Raw genomic sequence first — 25,644 nt, 5'->3', positions numbered from 1 at the left:
CAGACCCACTGAGGCTGTAAACCATGTAGGGACCAGGACCTTCCACAAAGCTTAGCAAAATGGTTGCAAGTAACAGGCATGAAGGTCATTCTTTCACTAATGACAGATGATTTTTTTTTTTTTTTTTTTTTTTGGTTTTTCGAGACAGGGTTTCTCTGTGTAGCTTTGCGCCTTTTCCTGGAACTCACTTGGTAGCCCAGGCTGGCCTCGAACTCACAGAGATCCGCCTGGCTCTGCCTCCCGAGTGCTGGGATTAAAGGCGTGCGCCACCACCGCCCGGCGATATTTTTTTAACATCATTTGTTTTGATTGCTTTATCTTCCAGTGCTTTGCAGGTAACACTCCTCTTACAATAATCCTGGATTTCTGCTGGTCGTTTTGATTCATTTTTATACTGTATACGTGAAAATGAGACGCTCAAACACTATCCTTGCAGGTTATAAACCACAGTCTGTAATCACAACTTTTCTTAAACCGACGAGTCTCCTTTTAAGCTGTTAATAAACATGTCTGGCTTCCAACTATTATTTCCAGATGGTGAGACGTTCAGATCTGATAAGCTCTCATACGGTCTACCAAGTGGAACAAATGCCACAGCTTTGGCAATCATTGTGCCGTTAATATGATGATGAAAAGAATAAACAAGTTTCCTTATGTTGCTACCATCCCTCCCACCCCAGGAAAAGTCATCAAATTGTTCACCAATCAAAATGTAAATGGATCACACTCAGTGTTAGTATCTACTTCCCCCACCCGTCCCCCCTTCTCCTCCCTCCCCCACACAGGTTTCTCTGTGTAGCCCTGGCTGTCCTGGAACTCATTTTGTAGATCAGGATGACCTCGAACTCACAGAGATCCACCTGCCTCTGCCTCTGGAGTCCTGGTGTATGGTTTCCTTCATTTTTTTTTTCCAGAGCTGAGGACCGAACCCAGGGCCTTGGGCTTGCTAGGCAAGCGCTCTATCACTGAGCTAAATCCCCAACCCCAATTCCTTCACTTTTTTTTAAGATTATCTTTTTTTTATTAAGAAATTTGTTGTTCTTTTTACCTACCAACTCGAACTCACAGAGATCCACCTGCCTCTGCCTCTGGAGTCCTGGGATTAAAGGCGTGCACCACCACCACCTGGCTCTTCTTCCCATTTTAATCAATTTGTTCATTTATCTAGAAGTGTTAAAACCTAAGCTTTTTATAAGAGCTTCATTTTCATGTGTGTGTGTTGTATCCTTTTACATTGCTACCACGTATTCACTTACGTATACAATTCAATGGTATTTGCTGTGTGTAGTTTTGTTTTTAGTACAGCCATCATTATTATCTAATTTCCTATTTCTGTTCATGCTCTCCTTCCCCTCCCCAATGCAATGAGCCTTCTACCATCTGTCTCTGTGGTTTGCCTGCTCTGGACATTTTACACTGATGAAATCACATAGTAATAGCTTATATGTTTGGCTTCTTTCTTTATATAAGGTTTTCAGGACTCAGCTAGGCTGGAGTGTGTGCCAGTCAGTGCTGTATCGATTCTTGTAGCTGAATAGCCTTCCCCTGTGGAAATATGCCTTCCTTTGTTTAGAAGTTGATGGGCATTCAGATGGCTTTCCCTTTTCGGGTATTATTACTACTATTGTTGTGAACATTTCCTGTGGGGTTCTGTGTGGATGTCTTTTGTTTTCTTAGGTATAATCTTTTTTTTTTTTTTTTTTTTTTTTTTTTTTTGGTTTTTCGAGACAGGGTTTCTCTGTGTAGCTTTGCGCCTTTCCTGGGACTCACTTGGTAGCCCAGGCTGGCCTCGAACTCACAGAGATCCCCCTGGCTCTGCCTCCCGAGTGCTGGGATTAAAGGCGTGCGCCACCACCGCCCGGCCTTAGGTATAATCTTATCCACCTTGGAGTGGACCCGCTGGGTTATATGATAACTGTGATGAACTTTTTAAAAGTGCTGCCAGTGTTCCACAGGTCTGCTCCACTCTACATCCCACCCACAGGATGGAAGGAGTCCAGTTTCCCACGGCTTTACACATTTTCTAACTTGAGTTTGTTATTGTTGGTGTTTTAATGTGACCAGCCCAATGAGCACGAAATATTAACTTATGATTTTGATTTATTTATAACTAATCATTTCTTTTCATGTACCTGTTGGTCATTTTACATCTTCTATAGAAATATTAACTTATGATTTTGATTTATTCATAACTAATCATTTCTTTTCATGTATCTGTTGGTTATTTCATATCTTATATGGAGAAATATGAATTCAAAATCTTTGCTTGTTTTGAAGTGGATTATCTTTTTTTTTTTTTTGGTTTTTCGAGACAGGGTTTCTCTGTGTAGCTTTGCACCTTTCCTGGAACTCACTTGGTAGTCCAGGCTGGCCTTGAACTCACAGAGATCCGCCTGGCTCTGCCTCCCGAGTGCTGGGATTAAAGGCGTGAGCCACCACCGCCCGGCGGATTATCTTCTTTTTAAAAAGCAAACAAATCTTTGTTGTGTAGAAATACATATATATTTTTTAAATCCCCAGGAAACAGAGCTGTTCTCTCATTTCCTCATTTTCTTCAATGCCCCTGGTATAAAGGACATTATTATACCTTACTAAAACTCTGCCCAGATGTCCAGACAGTGCCCCATCTAGGTATTCTTCGGTATTTTAGCATATAACAAAAATAATTCTTTTAAAAAAGGAGAACTGAAGTGGTCCCAACTTGTTAAAAAATTATTTTGACACAAAAAACATATGAAAACAATTATCACAGACATGCAGGACACAATTACACAAAATCTAGGTGCCCCTGCTTTAGAAAAAGATGGTAGCAAGTTTATATAGCTCTGTTTTTTTAAGATGTAAGAAAGGCTGAGTAACACAGAAGACCAAAAGGTGAAGCTTATAGCACAGATTTAAGATAATCTCACTCTCTCTCTCTCTCTCTCTCTCTCTCTCTCTCTCTCTCTCTCTCTCTCTCTCTCAATAGCTGAGGGGGAAGTACTTTTCTGTTGTGTCTCAGGCTGCTCTCTAAAAGGTAAGGAAATAGGGTCTATAAGGGATCGGGTTTATGATGACGTTCCCAGAAAGGCGGTGTGACCCAGGAGCAGAGTACCTAAGAGTGTCCATTTTTGTCAGTGGTTCTCAAATATTTAGTGGAGTTCTGGTCAGAAGAACAGAAGCCAAGGACACAGAACTTCTGTGTAACAGGCTCAGCCAAATGACCAAAAAGAAAACTCACTAACAAAGCTTGAGGATGGCTTTCAGCACAAATCCTTAGGAATGTTGGGGAGGGACAGTCTAAACTGAGCTTTCTGCCTCTAAGGCCAGAAGGGATTTCAGGACTGGATTGTATAATAAAGACAAGTTAATGTGGACTTGGGATAGGTAGGAGATAGAGTAAGGAAGCAGAGACAGAGATGAATAGGGGCTCATTTTTAGAATTGACCTTGAGTTTTGATATAAACTCTAATTTTTAAAATTAGTTTATTTTAGCATTTCACTTTAGTTTTCTGTAGTATTTTTTTAAGAACTTGTTATTATGAATTATTATTTTTATCATTTTTTCAGATCATTTTACATTTTAACTAATGCAGACTGCCTATTTGTGATTTTTAAGAATTTTATCATCCAGCACTTCGTTAATCACACAAGACAAACCTGTTTGGAGGTAGTAAATGTTCCCTATTAGGGGGACCTCAAAGCCAGGCTACCCTCCTCCCCAGTGCTTGCAAGTTAAAAGTCAATAATTATCACATACAAAGCCAGCTGGAGTACTAGACGGCAGTTTCCTCCTTTGTGGAGACTTTGTCCTCTGCCCACCACCTTACCCCTTTCTCTTTCTCACTTTGACAAAAGTATCTCAAAGGAGAAAGGGTTTGTTTTCTTTTTCTGAGACAAGGTTTCTCTGTGTAGCATTAGAGCCTGTCCTGGAACTTGCTCTGTAGACCAAGCTGGCCTCGAACTCACAGAGATCCACCTGGCCCTGCCTCCCGAGTGCTAGGATTAAAGGCGTGCGCCACCACTGCCCGGCTTGAAAGGGTTTATTTTAACCTACAGTTTGAAGATGGAGTGGAAGTCTTGGTAGTGAAGGGGCTCCTCTCAGTTATGGTAGCAGTGTGAGACAGCTGCTTTCGTATTCATAGCTTGCTTTCTCTTTTTCCACTATTTGTTCAATATGGGATCCCAGACCAAAGGATAATGTCACCTATATTCAGGGTCCCCCCTCCCCCACTCCATTAAACCTCTCTGGAGAAACCATCACAGATAAACAAAAGGTGTGTCTTGTATATAATTCTAAATCCAGTCAAGGTGACAGTGCAGATCTATGATCACAGCCCTCCAGCATGGACCACTGTGTTTCAGAGCAATGAAAGCGTAGCGTAAGATACTCAATCTAGCAATGACACAGAATGAAGTGTGACTTGTGGCTCAGATCTGCTTCAAGGTCAGCCTTGTTGGGAGGACACAAAGATGTTGGTTTATCTCCGTGGTGCCAGAGGGAGACCTCTTATCCTACGAGTTCACAGAATTCAAACCTCTAATTCAGAGAAAACCCATTAGATCCTGATCAAAATCAGCCTTCCTCCGGAATCAGAGTGAATTAACTTTGGTGCTAGACACTAAGGAGAGTTGAGTCACGTGACTGACTTCAGGTCTTCATACGCACGTGTTAATCCCACAGGGGTGAGGAGAAAGACCACCAACCCAAATCAATTAAAGCAAGCAATTAACTAAAGCAAGCTTTTTTTTATTCCAGTACACAGGCTTCCTCCCCACAAGGCGGGGTCCAAGAGGTCAGCACTGGATGTGAGGAAGACAAGGTTTTTATAGCTCAGGGGTGGGGGCTTCCAAATGGGGGATTTAGCAGACAAAATAGGGGGGTGACAGGAACAGGACAAGCAGGGGATCAAAACAAGGGGATCATAACAGGTAGTCCTAACAGGTAGTCCTATAGCCTTGTGAAACACAGGCAAAGGTGCACGATGGTTATAAAAACTTTTTGAAATGAAGACGTGGTTGCTGTTTCCTGGAACAGGCAGTACAGAAACGTTTGCAGTTAGGCTCACAGGTGGGGCATAGCCCAATCTTTGAGAAACAGAGGTTTAATCATAAACAGGAATGAATCTTATCTGTCTTTACTACAAAATGGCGTTCAAGCCTAAGATGGAGGCAGGCTGGTTCTTCATATGTGCACATACATGTACACCCATACACATGCACCTGCCCACATGCACACCTACATAGATACATGTACCCTATATACAAATATCCATACACACCTGCTCATACCCCTAAAATATTCTCTAATTATATGCCCATTAAAATGACAAGAGATGGCATGTAAGAGAGAATTCAGTTGAGGTGTTCAGTGCAGTGGCTAACATAGGTAGAGGCTAACTTAGGTAGAGACTAACATAGGTAGTTCAGTGCAGTGGCTAACATAGAATACATGAGTAGCTGCAGTGATAGATGATAGGAAAATAAAAACAATCTCGCCTTTTGTATATTTAAGTTGGTGAGTCTGTGGGTGAATTTTTGGACTTATTTTATTTACAGTATATCTTTACCAATATGGATAGAACAGTGGTTTCATGTTTAAGGACTTGAAAACAAAAAATAAAAGCTTTACATACGCATGCATCTGGTTTCTAAGATAAAATTCCTGTGACGAGCTTTAGGAACGAGAAAAGATAAGGAAAAGGTACAGGCGTACTGTTGTATAGGGAAAGACAGAGAACTGGCCCTGTGCACCCAACATATGCCTCTTGCCATAATGAAAGTTCCTTCTGTGCTTGTCACTAATGTACAGCTCAAAATAGCTCCAGAAGGCCAAAAAGGCCGTTATATTAATGCTCAGTGTGATGCTATGGCTCTGTAAGTATTCTGGTGATAATTATTTTCCTTTGTCAGTAATGTTTATTTCAAGCTCAAATTAATTTATGTACTAGCGAACTATAATTTAAAATGTAGTGAACTATTACCAGCTATTACAGGTACAGGCAGGCATGTGTTTAGAATCCTTTTGTTAAATCCCCCAAAAGGAATATTGTTGGATTCCTAAGTCCGAGCCCAATGCAAATCAGCTCCTATCCCAGGTTAGTTTTGTAACTATGGAAAGTGTAAGGGCCTGAGACTGGAAGAGGAGGAAAAATAGGCTGAGCTGATGCCGGCCGCACCCCACCCCCTTTTTGCTTTATCATTTGTCTAGAATATGGAACATGAAATGATGACATTCCCTGAATCTTCTCTTTCAAACTTAAGTCTTCAAATTTAAGAATCCTTAGCTGGGGTCTTGATTAGTTTCTTCTTGTGTTTCTTATATGTTACTAGCGTGTGTGTGTGTGTGTGTGTGTGTGTGTGTGTGTGTGTGTGTGTGAACATAAGAGCTGGAGAAGGCATGGGCAGGTTTCAGTAGACATTCTGTGTTCCTATTTTAAGGTGAGAGAATCAAAGCTAGAGTGAGATCCAGCCTCCTGAGCGGTAGAAGGGCTCTTTGGAGTCAGCTGATGTAACGGTTGCCCCAGCCTAAGGGAGCATTAAGTTAAAGAAGTTAAGTTCACAATTGATAGAACTAGAATTTGAGCTCCTTCAACTACTGCCAGTATTCTTCCTAATCTACCTCTGAACCTGCTTAGGGATGGCCTTGCAGATGTAAGGAAGCCCCAGAATGATATATGTGTCCATTTCTAGGGCAACTTGTGTCTAGTTAGTGACTATATCTTTGAGGATTTCTCTTGGCCTGGCCAAAGTTCTCTCTCATTAGAGAGGTCATTGATCTTCCCTGTCCCTAGTTGGAGAACTGTCCTTCCCAGGTGGACTTGGCTGTTCACTTCCAGGTTAGAAGTTCTTCACAGCACCCTCTGGCTTTGGAGACTTTGTGCACCTTCACCCAGCCCAGGGTTCCTGATACCAGATGTGGATACTTGTTTGTAGGTGGAGTTTTCCTGCGCTGCTGTTGCTTCCCAAATAACTGACACAGAGACTCAATATTAATTACAAATGCTTGGCCGATAGTTCAGGCTTGTTACAAGCTACTCTTATACTTAAATTAACCCATATTTTTTTATCTATGCTTTGCCATGTGACCTGGTACCTTTTCTCAGTGTGGTGTGCCCATCTTAATCTCTCTGCATCTACTAGCAACTCTCTCACTCTGCCTCTCTTCATCCTAGCTTAATTGTCCCACCTAACTTTGTCCTGCCTTGCTATAGGCCAATCAGCTTCTTTATTAACCAATGAGATTAATACATATTCACAGTGTATAGAAGGATTATTCCACAGCACTTGTTGGCATGGAAACAGTAATTAAGAAACAAGCTAAACATTACAAACAACGTAGGCAATACTTCATTGAAATTATTGCTCCTGAGCAACTGAGAGCCAGTGCTGACCAGAGAGGTGGCCAGGTTGCTCAGTAAACAAAGGAAGAGGCAAGCATTTCATTGAGCTGTGTAAGTCTAGAACTTTCCATTAGTCGTGGGCATGAGTTCAGAAGATGCCTTTCTTCTTATGCACTAACACCCTAGCTTTATAATACATGAACTCCCAGAATCAAGTTGTCCCAGGGATTTCTGAGTTTCCCTTATAGCTGACATTGTTGTGTTGAACAGACATCCTTAGTTAGTGTAGGCCTTCAGTTGCTACCATTGTCCTGAATCTGATGTTTCCAAGTTTTCTGGAAACCAAAGTAAAGCACACTCACTCTCAAGCTGTACCCCTTTGCTGAGGTTACTCACCAGACCCTTTTAGGTCAGGATGCCAGGGTGCCAGCTGCAAATCTCTGATTGCTTCCTCAGAACTTGGTTGATGTGTCTATTCTTTGCAATGAAAGGAGAGCTATTAGGGTACTATGGCATTCAACTTCAAACAAGCATGATAGAAATCATAATTACAAAATATAATGACCTATTTGCTCATCAAGCATTACTTTCAACTATTCCACATAGCAGCTCCTTTGTTTCTCCCATAAAAATCCATATCTGGCTAAAGGCTGAAAAGAATAATACAGTTTTTCCTAGCCAGCCTGCACTCATATGGGCCGGAGATGATTACAGGCCTAGTTCTTGGTCATTGTTAATTTAAATGCAAAGGTTGAACACATAGGGTCTGCTGCTCAGTGGAGCAAGTCTGTGGCTGCTCTTGTTATTGGTTTTGAGTACAGACACCTTTATTTTTAAATACCAAGATCCCTTTTACAGAAAAACCCAGGATTACCTGAAACAGTTGAACACAGGCAATTCGCAAAGCAAGAAAAGAGAATGTCATGACTTTTAAATTTATTTAAAATATTTTGAATATTTTGGTATCTTAACTATTCACAAGTCTTTAACACTATGTTTTAGCATAGGAATTGAATTGGATTGATAATACAGTTCTTCTGTTTTATAGCTACAATTTGGGAAATATCTAAGTATCAATACAAGTCAAGGCAGAATATATAGGAGACCAAAATTTAGGTAAAGGCTAAGGTTCTTCAAAATGTGTCTTGTGGGGTTCACCCACTTAGACTAGAAGTGGGTGAAGGATGGATTCCTGTATTTGAATGAAGATTATATTGTTCATTATAATTCATTGCCTTGTGGTGACTAACTGTGCCCAAATGACTCTGAGGTTTCTTAAACTATTTGAGTTTCTGAATTTGCATATTCAGTGAGATCCTCTTTGAAACTTCCTGTGATTTAGTCATTTTCCCCCTCCAGCTAACATGTCACTCATCAGGCTAACATGTCACATGCAGGAAGAAAGGAGTGACAGTCATCCAGCTCATTTATTCTTGATTTTAAAAAAGGTGTGTGTGTTGAGGGGAGGGCAAGACAGAGCAATTAGATGTTATTTGAAGGATTTAGAACAAGATATAAGAAAATCTTAATATTTTATGAGTTTTCAAAAATGAGTGATCAAAGTCATTGTTAAATTGGGCCTCCACACAGCGGGTGGTTTTCACATAGACATCTTAAGGCAAGATTTCAGAGAATCTATAACATTTCTTGTTTCTTTTTCTTCTCTTAAAAATAATTTATAAATAACCTATGATTTATTTCTGCACTTTTTCATGCAGTGTTTTAAGACTGAGATTCATGTAGGTTACTGAAACTACAGTACATAAGATGGGGGCCCCGGGCTGCTGGACACACACAAAAATCTTTGAATTATTGAGATTAATGAGAGACCTTCCTAGCCTGAGCATGCCTTTGGTTGCCAGGGGAACCAACCATGTGGTTCGACATTCCTAGGGGAGGGGGAAAGGGTCGATAAAACCATAGTCAATAATGTAATCAATCGTGTCTGTACAATGAGGCTTTTATAAAAGGTTTTAACACTTCTAGATAAATGAACAAATGGAGTTTTTGGAAAGTGGCATGCCACAGGGTGGGGAAATTCTGTGCCCCTTCTCCCATTTGTGGGCCTGTGTGTCACCTCCCCTGGCCATTCATCCCTGTGCTTTGCAGTATCCTTAATGTTCCCTTCATTTTGTAATCTGTTCTAGCAAACGAATTGAACCCAAGGGAGGGCCATAGGCACCCTGATTTAGAGAGGTTCAGCCAGAAACTCAGGCCACTACCCAGGGCTTATGATTGGTGTCTAAAGTAGAGCAGCTTTCATGAGACTGAACTTAACCTGGGGACCTGGAGATTGTTTAATAACGGCAGTATACTTGTGTTTACATAATTACAAATCTCAAATATAAGGAAATCAAGACTAGAAACTTCATAAAAGGACTCTTGAGACTGGGGAGATGGCCTGGAAGTTAAGGGCATTTAGTACTTTTCCAGATGACCTGAGTTCAATTCTCAGCTCCCACCTGGGGAAGCTCACAACAGCCTGTCACTGGAGCTCCTGGGGATCTGATGCCCTCTTCTGTCCTCTACAGACACTGCACTCATGTGTGCAATGCCCCCAACACACACAGATGCACACACATATATACATAATTAAAAATAAAAATAGTCTTTTTTTTTAAAGACTCTTGATTTGATAGAGTTAAGTATTCCATGACTTAGAAATAACTGGAATACTGAATGAAAAGCATTAGACAACATCGGTGTTCCAAAATATTATACCTGTCAAAGTAATAATAATTTAGTTAGATGTCATACTACTACACACCTATAATCTCAGCACTATAGCACGAATCCTGAATGGTCTTATAATAAAAACTTGGAGCCAGATATCGGGGTGAAAGCTGAAAGATCAGAGAAGCAAAGCAAGCCACAGCCACCACCTCTTACCTCACCAACTCCTCGGCCTGAAAAAGCCGAGTTCCCGTCTCCTCCCGCCTTATATTCCTTTCTCTGCCCAGCCATATCACGTCCTGTCTCCACCTTCCTAGTGCTGGGATTAAAGGTGTGTGATCCCAAGTGCTGGAATTAAAGGTGTGTGCCACCGCTGCCTGGCACTGTTTCTCTTTTAGACTGGATTAATCGTGTAGCCCAGGGTGGCCTTGAACTCAACAGAAATCCACAGAAATGGTGTGCCACCATTGCCTGACCTCTATGGCTAACTCTGGCTAGCTCTGTCCTCTGATCTTCAGGCAAGCTTTATTTCCTAGATGACAAACAATGTATCACCACACAGCACTAAGGCAGGAGGATTGCAAGGTTAAAGCCACCTGGAATACATACAGACTTGTCTAAAATCCAAACAGAACCATAAAAAGTGCATAAACAGATGAATTGATTTGTTTATTCATTTGCGCTCTCTCTCTCTCTCTCTCTCTCTCTCTCTCTCTCTCTCTCTCTCTCTCTCTCTGTGTGTGTGTGTGTGTGTGTGTGTGTGTGTGTGTGTGTGTGGCGCACCTCACGCATGCAACTGTATAAGGAGGTATATAATGAAGTCAGATCCCTCGAAACTGGAGTTACAGGTGGTTATGAGACACTCCGTGTGGGTACTGAGAACTGAACCTGTGTCCTCTGTAAGAGGAGCAAGTGTTCTTAACCATTGAACATCTCTCCAGTCCCCCAAATTTATTTTGTAAAAAGCACTTATGAGAAAAATACAAATATACTAAACCATAAAATACGTAGACGGTCTCTGCTATGGATAAAGTTTAAGGTGACCTGTGAAAAGATTTATAGTGGGTTACAAAAGATGGTGGACTTGGGGAATGTGGACGTAGTTTAGTGTTGGGGCACTCACTGAGTGTGCACGAAACCTGGACTTGCTGTTGGGTACAACAGAGGGGACAGGAGAGAGAAGAAAAGAGACGAGGAGGGCAAGAAGTTTGTGATGATGAAGTTTAGTCTTTAATGATGCGTCATTACAATATATAGAACCAGTGAGGAGGAAATGAAAACCAAATCTTTCATGAGAAGAATATTATTTTTTACATTTTAAAAATGCATGCTTCCTATTCACTACCTTCTGGATTTTGTAAGTCTAAACTTTATAGATTTGCAAGAGATGCTCTAAACAGCTTTTCTTGCCATTGAAATTTGCATTCTTCAGTACTTCCCCCCCCCCAAATTATATGCAAGAGAACTAAAAGTGTTTCCTTTCCTTCTCTGTTTTTCTTAGGCATTGCCATAGGAGTCTTGGTTCGTGGACACAGTGAGCTCTCAAATCTGGATAAATTCTACTTTGCTTTTCCTGGAGAAATTCTAATGAGGATGCTGAAGCTTGTCATTTTGCCATTGATTATATCCAGCATGATCACAGGTACCTTGTGTTCTCTGATTATTTAAGGAGCCCATGAGAACCTGGGTTGTTCTTTACTAATTATGGAAAAATCAAAACCCACTGAGTGCATTATACAGGCATGCACACAGATGCACACACACAGATGCACACACACACACACACACACACACACACACACACACACACACACGGGGAGGTGGGGGAGAGCGCACCCTCATTTGCAAAGCACAAGGCACGTTTTCCTTGACTTGAAGTGTGATGAGATTCTCAAAGTGGCCTTGCTCCATTGTGTCACTGTCCCTCTGGCACTGTTGACCACAGTGCCAACCTTCATTTGTCCAACATGTGACGTCTTGTGCTCAAGATGCCATTTTTAAATGTATTATGAGTAAAACCCTATCTAGGGCACAGAATGGGGAAATGCGTATTTGGCCATGGAAATGTCAGCTTATGTCCTCAGGAAAAATGTGGCTGTCAGTTTTGATCATACTTTCAGTAGCTGGCTCCTTTGGTTCCCAGCTCCAGCTTTCCTGCCCACTAACTTCTGGGCAACTGTCCTGGGGGTGCCTCTCCTCCTGGCTCCTCACCCACTTCCTCTCCTCCACACTAGCTATGTACCTGCCCCGCAAGTCTGCCATGGTGTCAGCAGCCAAGAGCCATGGAAAAGGTTTCATTGGAGTTTGCATCTTAGTCTAGAAGACTGGTATTTTTCAATCTGCACTCACAACGCAGTTGAATTTGGAAATGGTTTTTCTCTTTCAGATCACTATATTGCAGAGTTTCTTCAAACAGCAACAAATGTCCTTGTGTAGAGATTAACTTGATTTTTTTTTTTTTTTTTTTTTTTTTTTTTTTTTTTTTTTTTTTGGTTTTTCGAGACAGGGTTTCTCTGTGTAGCTTTGCGCCTTTCCTGGATCTTGCGCTGTAGACCAGGCTGGCCTCGAACTCACAGAGATCCGCCTGCCTCTGCCTCCCGAGTGCTGGGATTAAAGGCGTGCGCCACCACCGCCCGGCTTAACTTGATTTTTTTAATGCCATTTATCTGGAGTTGGTATGCTGCTGGGTGCATTCTGTGCTTCTTACACTGACTTTAATTCTGGCACTTGGTAAAAGGTGGCATGATGTCTCTCACTAGTGTTAGGGGCTTGAAAACGCAAGGTTTTATATAACTATGCAATTAGGAGTCTTGACATGTCCTCTTTCCAGAACTCACTTCTCAGTGTTATGGCAAAGGCTCAGTGTGTTGAGACTGACATTGGTGGTGGCGGGAGTGTCAGCATTTGCTGTCGTCAAGAGCATTCTCTGAAAAGCTGTCACATTTGACTACTCCCAAGTGCTACACTCCAGTCAGACCAGAGCCCCATGGGACCATTTTTCTTAAGTGGCCTTGGTGTTCTTGGCTTATTGGAAACCTAAAGAGACCATTTAATTACTTTTATTTATGGATTTAATTGTGGTTAAAAATTAGCAGTTTCTTTCAAGCCTAATAGCCTGAGGGGTCAGAGTGGGGGACAGAAGATCTGTTATTTGTCTCATATAATGTTTGCTTAGTTAAATTATTGAAAGCATTTAAAGTTTGGAAGATTTCTTATAAATACTCAGATTTCTGGCATTAAAAAAATAATCAAATCTGCAAACACTGGGCCCATGTTTCCCCACATCAATAGTGTCCTGGAGCAAGAGGCAGCTATTTAGTTTAGCTGGCACAAATGCATTTGAGGACACCAAAGTCACCAATCACCATTCCCTATTTAGTACTCTGTCATTGCCTGCTGGGCCCCTGTGAGCACTGCAGTTATAACAGAATTTTCTCCCTATTAAAGAGCCTTAAATCAGTTCTTGTAGTCTTTTTAGACAATATGAAGTCTTGGTCTTCTCTCTCAAGAAAAATATTCACATTTGTGCATATATAGAATATTTTGCGTGTATCTATACAAAGCTTATAAGCTATATGTGACATGGTTTAAGTCTACAGGTTTATGGGAAAAGTAAAAAAAGAAAGAAAGAAAGAAAAGAAAAGAACCTAATCCAGAATAGACAGCAAACCCAGAATTCATATAGTAAGCCAAAGTATAGAAGAAAGGGTAAAAATATGTGTATGAATATGCTACTTCTATAATAGTGTATGTTTGGACAGTATCATTCTTGGCAGTAAATAACTCTTCCTGATTTGCAGTCTGGAAGTTTTTCTGTGTATCTTAGCCTTGCAAATTATGCAGGGGAATAATTTACAGCTCTCAGATTCCATCAATAGCCCAGCTCTGTCCCAACCATAGCCCATAGCTCTCCACTTTCCCTTCAACGATTGCCAGGAGCTAGAGCAAACACACACCTCGTCCTTTTGATATGAAACACTGAAAGATCAAAGGTTTGAGGAACATCAGCAAAAGCAGGGCTGGGAGAGAGATGCCACATTCATGTGTCTAATCGTCAGGCTAGTAGGGGAGAGGGTCGGCAGGAATGTGGGGGAAAAGGACTCATTTATACCTTTTCTGTTACCATATCAACTTAGAAGTACTCTGGAAGGCAGTAGGGAACATGTTTTGACACTTCTAGCTAGTAATTCTTGACAGTTTTTATCATAAAGGTGTATATTCATAGAGACCCATTCCAAGACTCAGGTATAGGACCCTCACGATGTGCTTTCATAATGATGATAAACTGTGAATGCATGTTACACACATAAGTTAACATGTTGCAACTGCTAAAGGCCTGCTTGGACACATACCGAACGGCCCATGAGAATGTTCTCAGTATAATTCAGAACAAAAGAAAGAAACAGATCATATAACACAAAAGACAGTGTGACAGTCCGGACTGTATTATATAGTATTTGCATTTTTAAAAGTTGACCCAAAACTGAAAGATTAACAGCCTTTCAATGAGAATAGAAGTAAAATACGATCCATTGTACTTTCTTCACATTTTTGGTCTTATTTTGTTATGTTTCTTTGTCTTGTTTTGTTTAAGAAGGAAATCGGAGAGTGGCTGAGTTCTCTGTGTGTTTCAGACTTTGCCTCTGCTATTCCCCTGCCTCCTTCCCTTTCCAGCTCTTTTCCCTGCCAAAGCAATGGCGCTTTTACTCTGGCATGCCAGTCCTTCCCTGCGCTCATCTTTGCCCCTGCACCCAGAGATAGGGTGAGCCCCTTACAAATGCCTTTCCGTAGGGCAATAGCCTAATCCATTCCTGCAGGGGACAGGGGTGGGATGGGGGTACAACAGAAGGAAGTGTCTGGGAAACTGCGGGTTGAGGGTGGGATTTAACCAGTTCTCTGGGAATAGTTAGAGGCAGAACTGCTAAGACTTGGACCCAAGACCGACAGAGTGAGCTCCTGCAGAAAAAAACAAAATAACAACAGAAAAACTAACCTGTCATCAAAGTCCCTTGTGGACTAAAAATGCATATGTTACAGCTGCATTTTTTTTTTTAACATTGAACATCCTTCTTAGTGATGTGTGGTTAGGAAATCATGTTTATAGGGAAACTGGAATTTAGACTTGATATTAAATGGTATGGGGTGACTGTTAATCATTTAGTCAAGAGGTGATAACGACGTGCAGGTATCTAAACAAAATGCCCTTATTTTCTAAATGCACATGGAACTGGGTAGAGGTATCTCCAGTATCCTTTAGAATGGAGGGGGCGGGGCATAGTTTAGTGACGGGATTTCCAGAGACTGGGTGTCATAGGAAGCCAGAATTCTCACCATGATTTACATCCTGAAGAAAGAGTGCCTTCCTGCCATGGTGGAGATGTGTGCTTATGCTCTTGGAAAGTTTCAGTTTCTAAGCTAAGTTCTATCAAACCACTAGAGAAATCATGGGGGAGATGATGCAGCTGCCTGAGAATCGTGGCTCTGTGAAAACCCGGGAGCAGGTCTCCACGGCTCATGGGTTTATATCTGGGTCACATTTCTTCAGTACAGTAAGTCTGATGGCTGGAGTCTTCCACCAGAAGCACAAGAAAAGATCGGCCCTTCCCATCTCACTCCGGGATTCTAAGGCACATCTTCCTGGATGCTCTTAGCTACCACCCAGGTGAGCTGGGCTCCATCAGGCACAGCTGTGCCCCCTGCTGTGGCTGCCATCACACCTCTGATCCTGACAAGGTTCCCCTTCATTCCTCCATCTAATCAAGGGGCTCAATGATTCTCCACAGAATGCACGAGGACCGAGCATTGCCAGGAACTTAGGTATAATCAGAAGCAGTTGAGAGATCAGTATCCAGTCCCTCCCACAAAGGGCTCTTTGGGGTCTGTGCTCCTCAACAGGGCTCCCCTCTGCTTAGCCACCCTGCTTCCAACACAGTGGAGAAGCTTCTGCCTGTACATGAGAGTATTCCAACATGTTGCACCTCGGTCCCAACACCCAACGCCTGATTCTAATGCGGAAAGGCTTCCTTACCACCCAGACGTCCTGTCCCAGGAAGTGTGTCCTCTTCCTGCAAAATGTACCATTGGAGACCATTCATTCACCTTAGAGAAAGCCTCCTTTGCTGCCTTGAAGGGTTGGTCTTTGCTTGTGAACACCATCAAAGTACTTAAGCCTAGTACCTGCTGGCTTGTTGGATATCCACGTAGCCAGTAGATCCTGGAGAATGTCCAGGTCTGGGTGAATCAGATCAATGTTGGCTTTCAGTGTGTATTTCTTCCCCAGGTCGGGGAGAAGCTCATTCCTATTTCCTGCAAATGCCAATAGCACGCCAGGGTGTGGAGAGTGAGTCGGGCGAGTTGGGAAATGTCCCTCACCAATGGCTCAGGGCATTCCAAGTTTATGCCGAGCTGAGAAAACTCCCTTCTTTCCCTCCTTGTCTCTCCCAGGCCGTGTGTGCGAATCCCAGGACTGAGTCCCTTTCCCGAGCAGGACACATCACCAAACACTAGACATCAGTACAAACTGTCTGCCCTCCATTTATCAAAAACAGCCGTGCCAGAATAGCACTGGTTGAATGATTGGGTGTATATCTGTGGTGAGATTCTCCAAGATACTTTGATGTTGTGCTCAGATCTCAAAAATATTGCTACAGATTATAAAGTGATTGTTACTCTAACTTCTACAATAGGATTGCAGAATGTTTCAGGTTTGGCTTCCACTATAAAAGGAAACCCCTCTTTTCCCATAACTTTTTAACCACTGAAGCCTTCTGTGACCTTGTGGTTTTAAGGCAGGTGTAGTAACTCAAGCCTGTAATCCCAGCACGTGGGAGGTGGAGACAGGAGGACCAGAAATTCAAGGCCAGCCTTAGCTACATAGTGACATAGTGAGTTTGAACCTAATTTGGGCTACCTAAGACCCTGTATAGAAAAAGGATTACTAACTGCGTAATGTCTTGAGAAGGTGCTGTAGAATGAAAGGGTGGACGAGAACCAAGTGAAGTGGGTTGAAGAACTGAAGAGCCTCACTGTTTACATTGAGTCTTGTAAAACACGACCCATCAGTTTACTTCAGCTGGTGAAGGCATTCTTTTTCATATACAAGCTTTATTATTTTAAAAAAACACCTTGAAAGTAAAAAAGCATCACACACCAAAACTATCCAGACTCTACCTTCCTTTAGTGTTATCCATCTTGATTTACTCATGGTTTGTTGTGTGCTGGAAACACTCACACCCAGGAGAAAGACTCATGCCAGGGCCTCTCTCAGACAGGGTTCATTCAGTTTTATTAACAAATGCTTATTAACCCCAACGACATGAAAACTAACAAGAGGGCAAACACACTTCTGAAAGGGTGAATTTCAGCCACCCACCTATTCATGGAACCAAGGTCCCCCCATAGCCAAGATGGGTGTTCCCATCCTGATGGGCAGACTTGAAGATGCGTGTATCACTTAATCGTACAAGTTGGTGTTCCCCAGAAGCCACCTGCTTGTAAACACAGGTGGCTGACGGCTTGGATGTGAACATCAGGAAGAAGGCATGCTGGCTCTCCTGGAACTTCAATAGTTCATTATTTCACTCAGTTTTTTTTCTTTTATTTTTATGAAATTATCATTTCAAGATGTTTTAGAGACTGAAAACCCTGGGCTGGAGAAGGCAAGGATGAGGCCCAACATGACCTCCAGAATCAGTGGGCTCATCCTGCATTTTAAATACCCCCTTTTCCTTCTCCTAGCCTTGCTGGGAACTTGGCAATGAGCCAGGGCAGCTTTGTAAAGACGTCTTAGACATTTTCCAGAGATCAAGGACATAGCTTTGACGCTAGAGGATTTACTATATTAATTTGGGTTCTATAAAGCTTTCCACCCAAGGAAAGGGACACATACTGTAAAAGTGGTAGCCTTCCCGTCAATGTGTTACTTGCACAGTGACAAAATGAAAAGTGGCAGAGAAGTGACCCCGCTTTACTAAGACCCTGAGTCTCAGAGTATCAACCACGAGTGAGCAGGCCTTCAGCTAGAACTGGTGCCAGGAGTTTCAAGGCTCCATTTGACTGTAAGAAACTCCCCCGCCCCAAAGGAGTGTGAAATACTGTAGAGATTTTAGTGACGCTCCAATGTTCTAAAAGTATGGGTCTGGATCTAGGAGACCATTAATTCATTCCATCTTCAGTGAGCCGGGCTCTGTGGTACATCCACAATACATAAAGTTAAGGCCATCATAACGAGAAGGAGGATATTGAAGTGCTTTGTGGGAAATAAGGCTGTAGAGCAAGTAAGAGGGGGTTTTGAAGGAAGGCTAGAAGTCAAAAGAGAGAGGGGAAGGGAATTCCATACGGAAGGGAATAGAAGAAGCCATAACATCTCAGGATAGATGTAAGACTTAAAACAGAAGCATGGGAGAGGCGGGAGTAAGATGGGAGGACACACACAAGACTTCATGTAACTCATTAAGGGCTCTGACCAGCCTGCAGACTCAGGAAGAGAGTTACGACAGTGACATCCACCTCTGTCATTCTCTGCAAATGGACACCTTGAGGAAGCTCCTCATGAGGAAGGATCCATCACAGCTAAACAGGAGAGTCAGACCTGGGAACCACACCGCCTGGCTTTCAACACCGATTCTGCCGTTCACTAACTGTGAACCCTTGGATACATCACTTGTACTCGACTGTAAAAACTAGTAAAACTAGTAAAAATCCTAGTGCTTTTGGTCAACTGTCAGAGGTTTTTAGAAGGTCCCTGAATTGGCACCAGAAGTTACAATGGTCACTATTAGGATTCAGCTAAATACGGGTGATGGAGCAAAGGCTGTCATTCAAAAAATGCCACCAATATTAAAAGACTCTGTCCACAGCTCGTGACATTCACCAGCATATACGTTCTACCTAGAAGCCTCAGCTACCAATTGTAGAGAATTAGGAACTGAAAATGAGGACAATACAGCTGTGTTATGAAACAAAAATCATCTCACTGAGCTGTGTGCTAGCTGTTGCTGTAAAAACCTTTGTGTGGACATTGGGAGAAAATAGTTGAGTTACTCAGATCCTCTGTACCAGCAGTTCTCAACCTTCCTAATGTTGAGACCCTTAAATACAATTCATGTTATGATGACCCTCAACCATAAAATTGTTTTCATTGCTACTTCATAACTGTAATTTTGCTATGGTTATGAATTGTAATGTGTTTTCCAATAGTCTTAGGAAATAGGAAACCCTGTGTTTTCCAATAGTCTTAGGCAACCTCTGTGAAACGTTTGTCTGACCCACAAAAGGGTTTTGACCCACAGGTTGAGAACCAATTCTTTGTACTGTGTTGAGTGCATTCATTGAATAACAAGCCTTGTGAAGAGCTCCTAGGATCTTCTGAACAACTGATCCCAGACACCAGTGTCTCCAATATTCTGTGATACAGAAAAAACCCAAACAGCAGAAGAATCATACACTGTGTGTGTGTGTGTGTGTGTGTGTGTGCGTGCGTGCGTGCGTGCGTGCGTGCGTGCGTGTGCGCGCGCATGCGCGCGCACATGCCCACTGCAGTGGGGTGTGTTGTAGAGCTATGCATACCTGTGCATATGGGGAGTCCACAGGTCAGTGTCTTCCTCTACCATTTTACACATTTGTTTTTGGAAACAGAGTGCTACTGAACCCGGAACTTGTCATTTTATCTAGGCTGGCTGGCTAGCAAGTTCCCAGGGCCCACCGTCTCCCCCACATGATGCTGGGTTGCAAACTTCTACCACCACATAAAGCTTTTCTTGTGGGTGCTGAGTATCCAAACTCCATTGCTCATGCTTGCATAGCCAGCCCTTTAGCCTTTGAGCTGTATCCCCAGCCCCACTCACTGTTTCTTGACAGGCTTTGAACCATCAAACCTGGACCAGATGACAGCAGCTACGGAGTGATTCTTCTTTAATTCTATCTGAGGATGAGTTTATTTTGTTAACTTCACAGAGTGTAGAGTTGTGATACAACCCTTTTTTAAGGAAATTCTTTGTATGAGTGTCTTTAAGAAATAGAGATGCCACAGTGAAACATGCACACAAAAAATACATTCTGCATACTTCCTCTGCCTTTTCCATCCCAGAAGTATTCATCTTGACAGCCAAGATTTCCAGTACCCTTGATTTACAAAGTCAGGTTATATCCAGCCTTGTTTTCCCTAGAGAATGGAGTTCACAGTTTTAAAAATGGTGACATGTTTGTTTACTCCTTCTTGCAACCCTAAGAAGTCATCAAGTGGGCGGAGTCTTGTCTCCATCTGTAGAGATAAGGAAACCGGAGGTTGGAACAAGATTAAGCCACTTTCCTGAGATCACATTAATCACAGGGCAGCACCTGGGATGGATGAATTCTGTTCTAGAACATTGTGCTTCCCAGAAGGCTAGGGTAGACAACCACACATGAATATGTTAGTCATTCACACACACACATTATATTTGTGTGTATGTGTGTGTGTGTGTGTGTGTGTGTGAGAGAGAGAGAGAGAGAGAGAGAGAGAGAGAGAGAGAGAGAGAGAGAGACTTTATGAGGCTTATAGGCTAGTGAGAAAAGTAAGTGTTAATGAGTCCGTCGATTTTCATTTTTAAGTGAAACACAATAGTCAGGATGCCAAGCCTGGACCCTTGGTGCTCAGAGGAGGACCCCAAGGAAAGGACTTAAAAGCCAGATGAGGAGTGCGGAATAACGGCTGGAGAGGAAGGGCATGAGTGAAGGCTTTGAGGGGGTGCTTGGCCTGACACAGAGGGCAGGGGGATGTGATATATCCAGCAGGTACACGTGCAAGCTGGAGAGATGTCTGTGGGGTCTCATCCTCCAGGGTAAGAGTTCACTATTTTAGCCTCAGTACCACTGGAGGTATATACTGACTGGAGTGTGAAATCTTTAACGTTTTAAAAGCTATATTGAATGACTGTGCAATGAAGGGTGGAGGGAGGGGGAATGGCTATGAGGATGCTTATCACGTGTGCTCTGTTGCTCGGTGACACACATCACTGACCATTGATGATGTGGTTGTAGGTGGCAGCCTCACAGGCTGCGCGGGCTGGGCTTGCTCAGCTTGCTCCTCACTAGTAACTTGAAGGAGATACAGGCTTTTAAAGACCACTGTGTACGGGAGTACATCGAGCTTGGGGACAAAACCCATGCTTATTTGTCTTTGTGCGACTGGCCTGTCTCTCTGCTGGTGACCCAGCTAGAGTCACCCAGACAGTGGTTTAACGCCTGTGTAACCCTGAGCTTGGATGTTATGTCCACTCAGACCTCTGGCGTGCTAGCAAATGCCTGACTTCAGTGACAGAGTTCATCCTGACACCTTGACTAGAAGGTAGCGACTGTCACGAAAACTTCATTCTCAGGTGGGTGGCAGCTTCGTCAGAGAGCACTCTGAGGAGTCTCTTGCCCTCGGATATTTATTTTTAAAGCTTGCTATTGTTTAGCCCACCCTGCTTCCTTTGTAGCGTGGTTATAAAAAGTTCAGATGATTATTGTGCTGGCCAAGCGCCAACCTCCCTGCTTGCTCCTCAGAGCCTCCTCCTGAGGTAAATAAAGAAAATGCCTTTTTCCTAAAATAAAGAGCCAGCAGGTGCCCTTAACTTCTAAGGACAACCTTGAGCTCTGTCCCTGTTTCCAGGCCACAGCCCAGCCTCAAAACTGTCTCTGGTTATGAATGGTGATCTTGCCCTAGGCATTTCCATCCAATTCTGTCCTGATTGTCATGTTCTTTCCCTGGTGACACCTCCTGCTCCTGTGGACTCTGCTCCAGGACTTCATGAGGTAGCTTATTATTAAGTGGTGTAAAGAACTTTCTAACCAGCCACAGACCTAGCTAGCCTGTCTATACTATAATAAGTCAATAAATTTTGTGGAAGTAGGAATTACAAGACAATGGCTCTAGGAAGTGGGTGCACAGTAATGAAGAGGAGCCGGGAGGCGGCAGTGCACACCTTTCATCCCAGCACTTGGGAGGCAGAGGCAGGCAGATCTCTGTGAGTTCAAGGCCAGCCTGGTCTGCAGAACAAGTTCCGGACAACCAGGGCTACACAGAGAAACCCTTCTTGGAAAACAAATAAGGAAATAATTTGAGGGACAGTGAGAAGTTAAATGCATTCTTTTGTGGACTTTTTTATTTTATTTTAAGTATTTTCATTGGCTGCTCTGGGAACTGAACTAAGCTACTGTGTGTAGGAGCTTTCTGAGGAGACTTCCTGCTTAGCTGACACAGTGGACCTGTGGGTAGCTGGGGGATGATAGCCTATAAAAGTGCAGCTCTGCCGGGTGGTGATGGTGCACGCCTTTAATCCCAGCACTTGTGAGGCAGAGGCAGGCAGATCTTTGTGAGTTTGAGGCCAGCCTGGTCTACAGAGCGAGATCCAGGAAAGGTGCAAAGCTACACAGAGAAACCCTGTCTCGAAAAACAAACAAACAAAAAAAAAAAGTGCAGCTCTTCCTGTCATGTGGAAAGCTTGGAGTACAAACATTCACAGATTACTTTAATTACTGCACCGCTGATCTAGGGAAGACTGAGGCTCAAGGCTTGAAATAGGGGACCACATGCAAGAGAATGGAGCTTACTGTGTCTTCCTCTCCACTGCCCCTGTGATGGCAAGGTGGAGTGGGTTCAAGGAGTTTTCTTAATGGAGTTAAGTCTAAGTCTGTTCCCTTGACATGGTTGAGTGCCCACTTAATGCTGCACAGTCTGGTAAGGTGTGGAGACTGTGCTGTGTTGTCCATATGATAGTCATGAGCCACATATGGCTATTTGAATAGAGAGTAATTTCAATTAAGTAAAATTATAATTCAGTGCTTCAGTTACTTAGACACCTGGCAAGTGATCGCTAACCATATGTAGCTCGAGTCCACTTCAGTGGACAAGATAAACACAATTTCCACAACACAGGAAGGTACACGGGGCAGTGCTGCTTTAGAATTTCATAGCACAGGTAAGAAGTTGAGGTGTCGTGGCGCATGAGAATGGGATCCTAGCTCCACCACTCATATCCATAGCTTGGTGGCATGTTGCATAGCCCATTTGAACCAAAGACTCACCCTCTAAAAATGGGCTAATAATGCCTACCTCGTTGAATTAAAATGAGAATTACAGGGTATCTGTGATCAGTGTGCAGTCATTGCTCACACAGTATCGGTCACCATCATCATCATCATCATCTTCTTCTACAGATATGATGTATTTATAGTATCCAGACAGACATTTCATACTCATTAAATTCTTTGTTTCTGTGATAGTTTTGAAGATATAGCTGTTTTCCCCATGTTCCTTCTCTCTATAGTAATCACCAACAACCCCCCCACCACGTGATACACTGTAAGTCATCCAAAAGCCTGGGTTTGGGGGCTGTGGTACCCTCCCTTTTTTACGACTACAATGGTAGAGAGAGTAGACAATATAGAGAAGTAGGATTGTTGATTTTAGCAAAATTTTTGTCTGGCTGGGAAACACTAATAACTGAGACAGATGAGAAAAATGGTGACAAAGCTCTTCCTAAGGGTGAGCACAGAGAGTTGCTGCAGGTACTTGGGATATATCTATTTAAGACATTTCCACCAAGAATCCCATTTTTAGAAAGCCTGAGTCCTAAAGTCGAGGCTGAGGCACTGAACTCATGGTGGTGAGGGGTATTTCATCTCCTGGGAAGAAGAAACAGAGAGAAAAATGGAGGAACCAGGGATGAGATTGCCCCCTGTGGGGGTCTCTGCAAACACTGTGACCAGCAGAGTGTCGGTCCAGCGGGTGTTGGTCCAGGGAGGGCAAGAGGGAAATTTCGTTCAATACGACTCAGTAGCCAACGTTGGTTCGAAGTTGGGAGTCTGACTCACAGTAATTTATTTTAGGCGTATTTAAGCATGGCACAATTTGGGAAAAAAAAGTTTTCTGGTGATAATTAACTCAATCCCTTGTGCACAACAAAGCCTAAGACGTGATTACATTGAAACTCTTGTAAAGTACATGTCACATCTTCCATAAAGACAAGCTCATTCATTTTTGAATTGTGGCCTTCAGCTCTCTTGGATATTTTGGTTGTTTTTACTATTGCAACTGCTACTTCTGATTGCCTTACTGTCAGGAAAATAAGTTCTCCTCAGCACACCAAACTCCATTCCCGCCCCCCCCCCCACCACACACACAGAGGACTAGACTGATATCAAGGTTATTCTAGGATGTGTAACACAAATCTTAACAGTTCTTATTAATAAAAACAAACCCAGAGCCAGGTATTGGGGTGAACGCTGAATGATCAGAGAAACAGAACAAGCCATAACCACCTCACCTTGCCAGTTCCTCAGCTGATCTTATTTCCTCAGACTGGAAACCTCTGTGTCCTCATCTGGAATGAATCTCAGCTGAACTGTTGCTCAAAAGCCTAAAAGCTTAACCAGGCTAGTTCCTGGTTTTCACTACCTTTTAAACCTTTCTGCTTCCTGCCATCACTCCTGGGATTAAAAGCTCTTGTTACCACGCCTGGCTGTTTCCAGTGTGGCCTTGAACTTATGGGGATACAGACAGATCTCCGCCTTTGGAATGCTAGGATTAAAGGCGTGTGTGCCACCATTTTCTGGCCTCTATATCTAGTGGCTGTTCTGTTCTCTGACCCCAGATAAGTTTACTAGGGTGCACAATATTTTGGAAAACACAATATCACCACAAGGATGTCTGGATTTTAGTCTTGTCCTGGAAGTTGGTGAACGAACCCTTAACAACATCTTGGGTGGACGCTAAAGGCCAGAGGCCTTCTCCAAATGCTACCTTCCAGATGGGCAGTCCACAGGTCAAAGACAGTTGTTTAGAATGAGAAATAACTTGTTCTGTCACCCTAACAGCAATGACATCCTTGTAGAGTTTTCCTGCACTTCAGATATGTGTCAGGAAATATGAGGAACACAATCCTCCAGCCACTTAAGAAAATGGATAGGTCTTTTATGGTGCGAGGAATGCCTCTGAACGCCTCCTGTGCATCCTGCTAGCCCTTCAGTTCCAATAGCTTCCCTTTGGAGTTGCCTTATGACAACCTCTTCCCTTTTCCTGGTGCCCTGAACTCCAGGTTTTGCACACAGTTGTGGGACAACTCATGTTAAAATTGCAGAATCATTTTCTATGTTGATACTTTGGCTTAAAATATGATTCTCAACTTGGAAATCAGGCAGTGTAGAATTTGAAACCTCCAAATGACAGCATGCTGGAAAGTTTCTCAATCTGTCCCATCTCTCTTCTGGAAACTCACAGGACATCAATTGACTCCATTTGGGTAAGCATCTCTGATAGAGAGATGTGTTTCTAGCAAAGACAGGTGATGCCTTCTACTGTAATACAACCATCCCTTCAGACAAACCTCTCAAGACTAGGCAACATTCGGTTACTTTATTGGTAGCTAAGACTATTTGAAAGTAGACCTAACAATGTGGCCATTAAGTCTCTTGGCTTTCCAGTGCCATAGAAATTATTTGTATCCTTCTAGTCTTAAGTTTTTGAGGTATCTCACAGTAGCAAACATGTATAATACATTTGTCCATCTAGGAATAATTTTGGAAATCATGAAAAGAGCTGGGAAATATGTTAGGGTGGATAATGAAATTACTATGGTTTATTATTGTATTAGGTGCTGTGAGATGGTCTTTCTGTACCTGTGAATAT

General features: G+C 42.7%; 1 protein-coding gene across 1 annotated transcript in view; it reads left to right on the top strand.

Moving 5' to 3' along the window:
* The window catches only part of Slc1a1 (solute carrier family 1 member 1), a 78,336-nt gene that overhangs the window by 26,327 nt on the left and 26,365 nt on the right, over positions 1-25,644 (top strand). The window contains exon 2 of the mRNA XM_052762014.1: positions 11,497-11,637. Coding sequence (XP_052617974.1) covers positions 11,497-11,637 — 141 coding nt within the window. The remainder of the gene's footprint in view (positions 1-11,496; positions 11,638-25,644) is intronic.

Source organism: Peromyscus californicus, unplaced genomic scaffold (assembly GCF_007827085.1).
Source record: "Peromyscus californicus insignis strain IS unplaced genomic scaffold, ASM782708v3 Scaffold_4__1_contigs__length_199733344, whole genome shotgun sequence".
NCBI lineage: Eukaryota > Metazoa > Chordata > Mammalia > Rodentia > Cricetidae > Peromyscus > Peromyscus californicus.
This window is presented reverse-complemented; position numbering and strand designations above follow the sequence as displayed.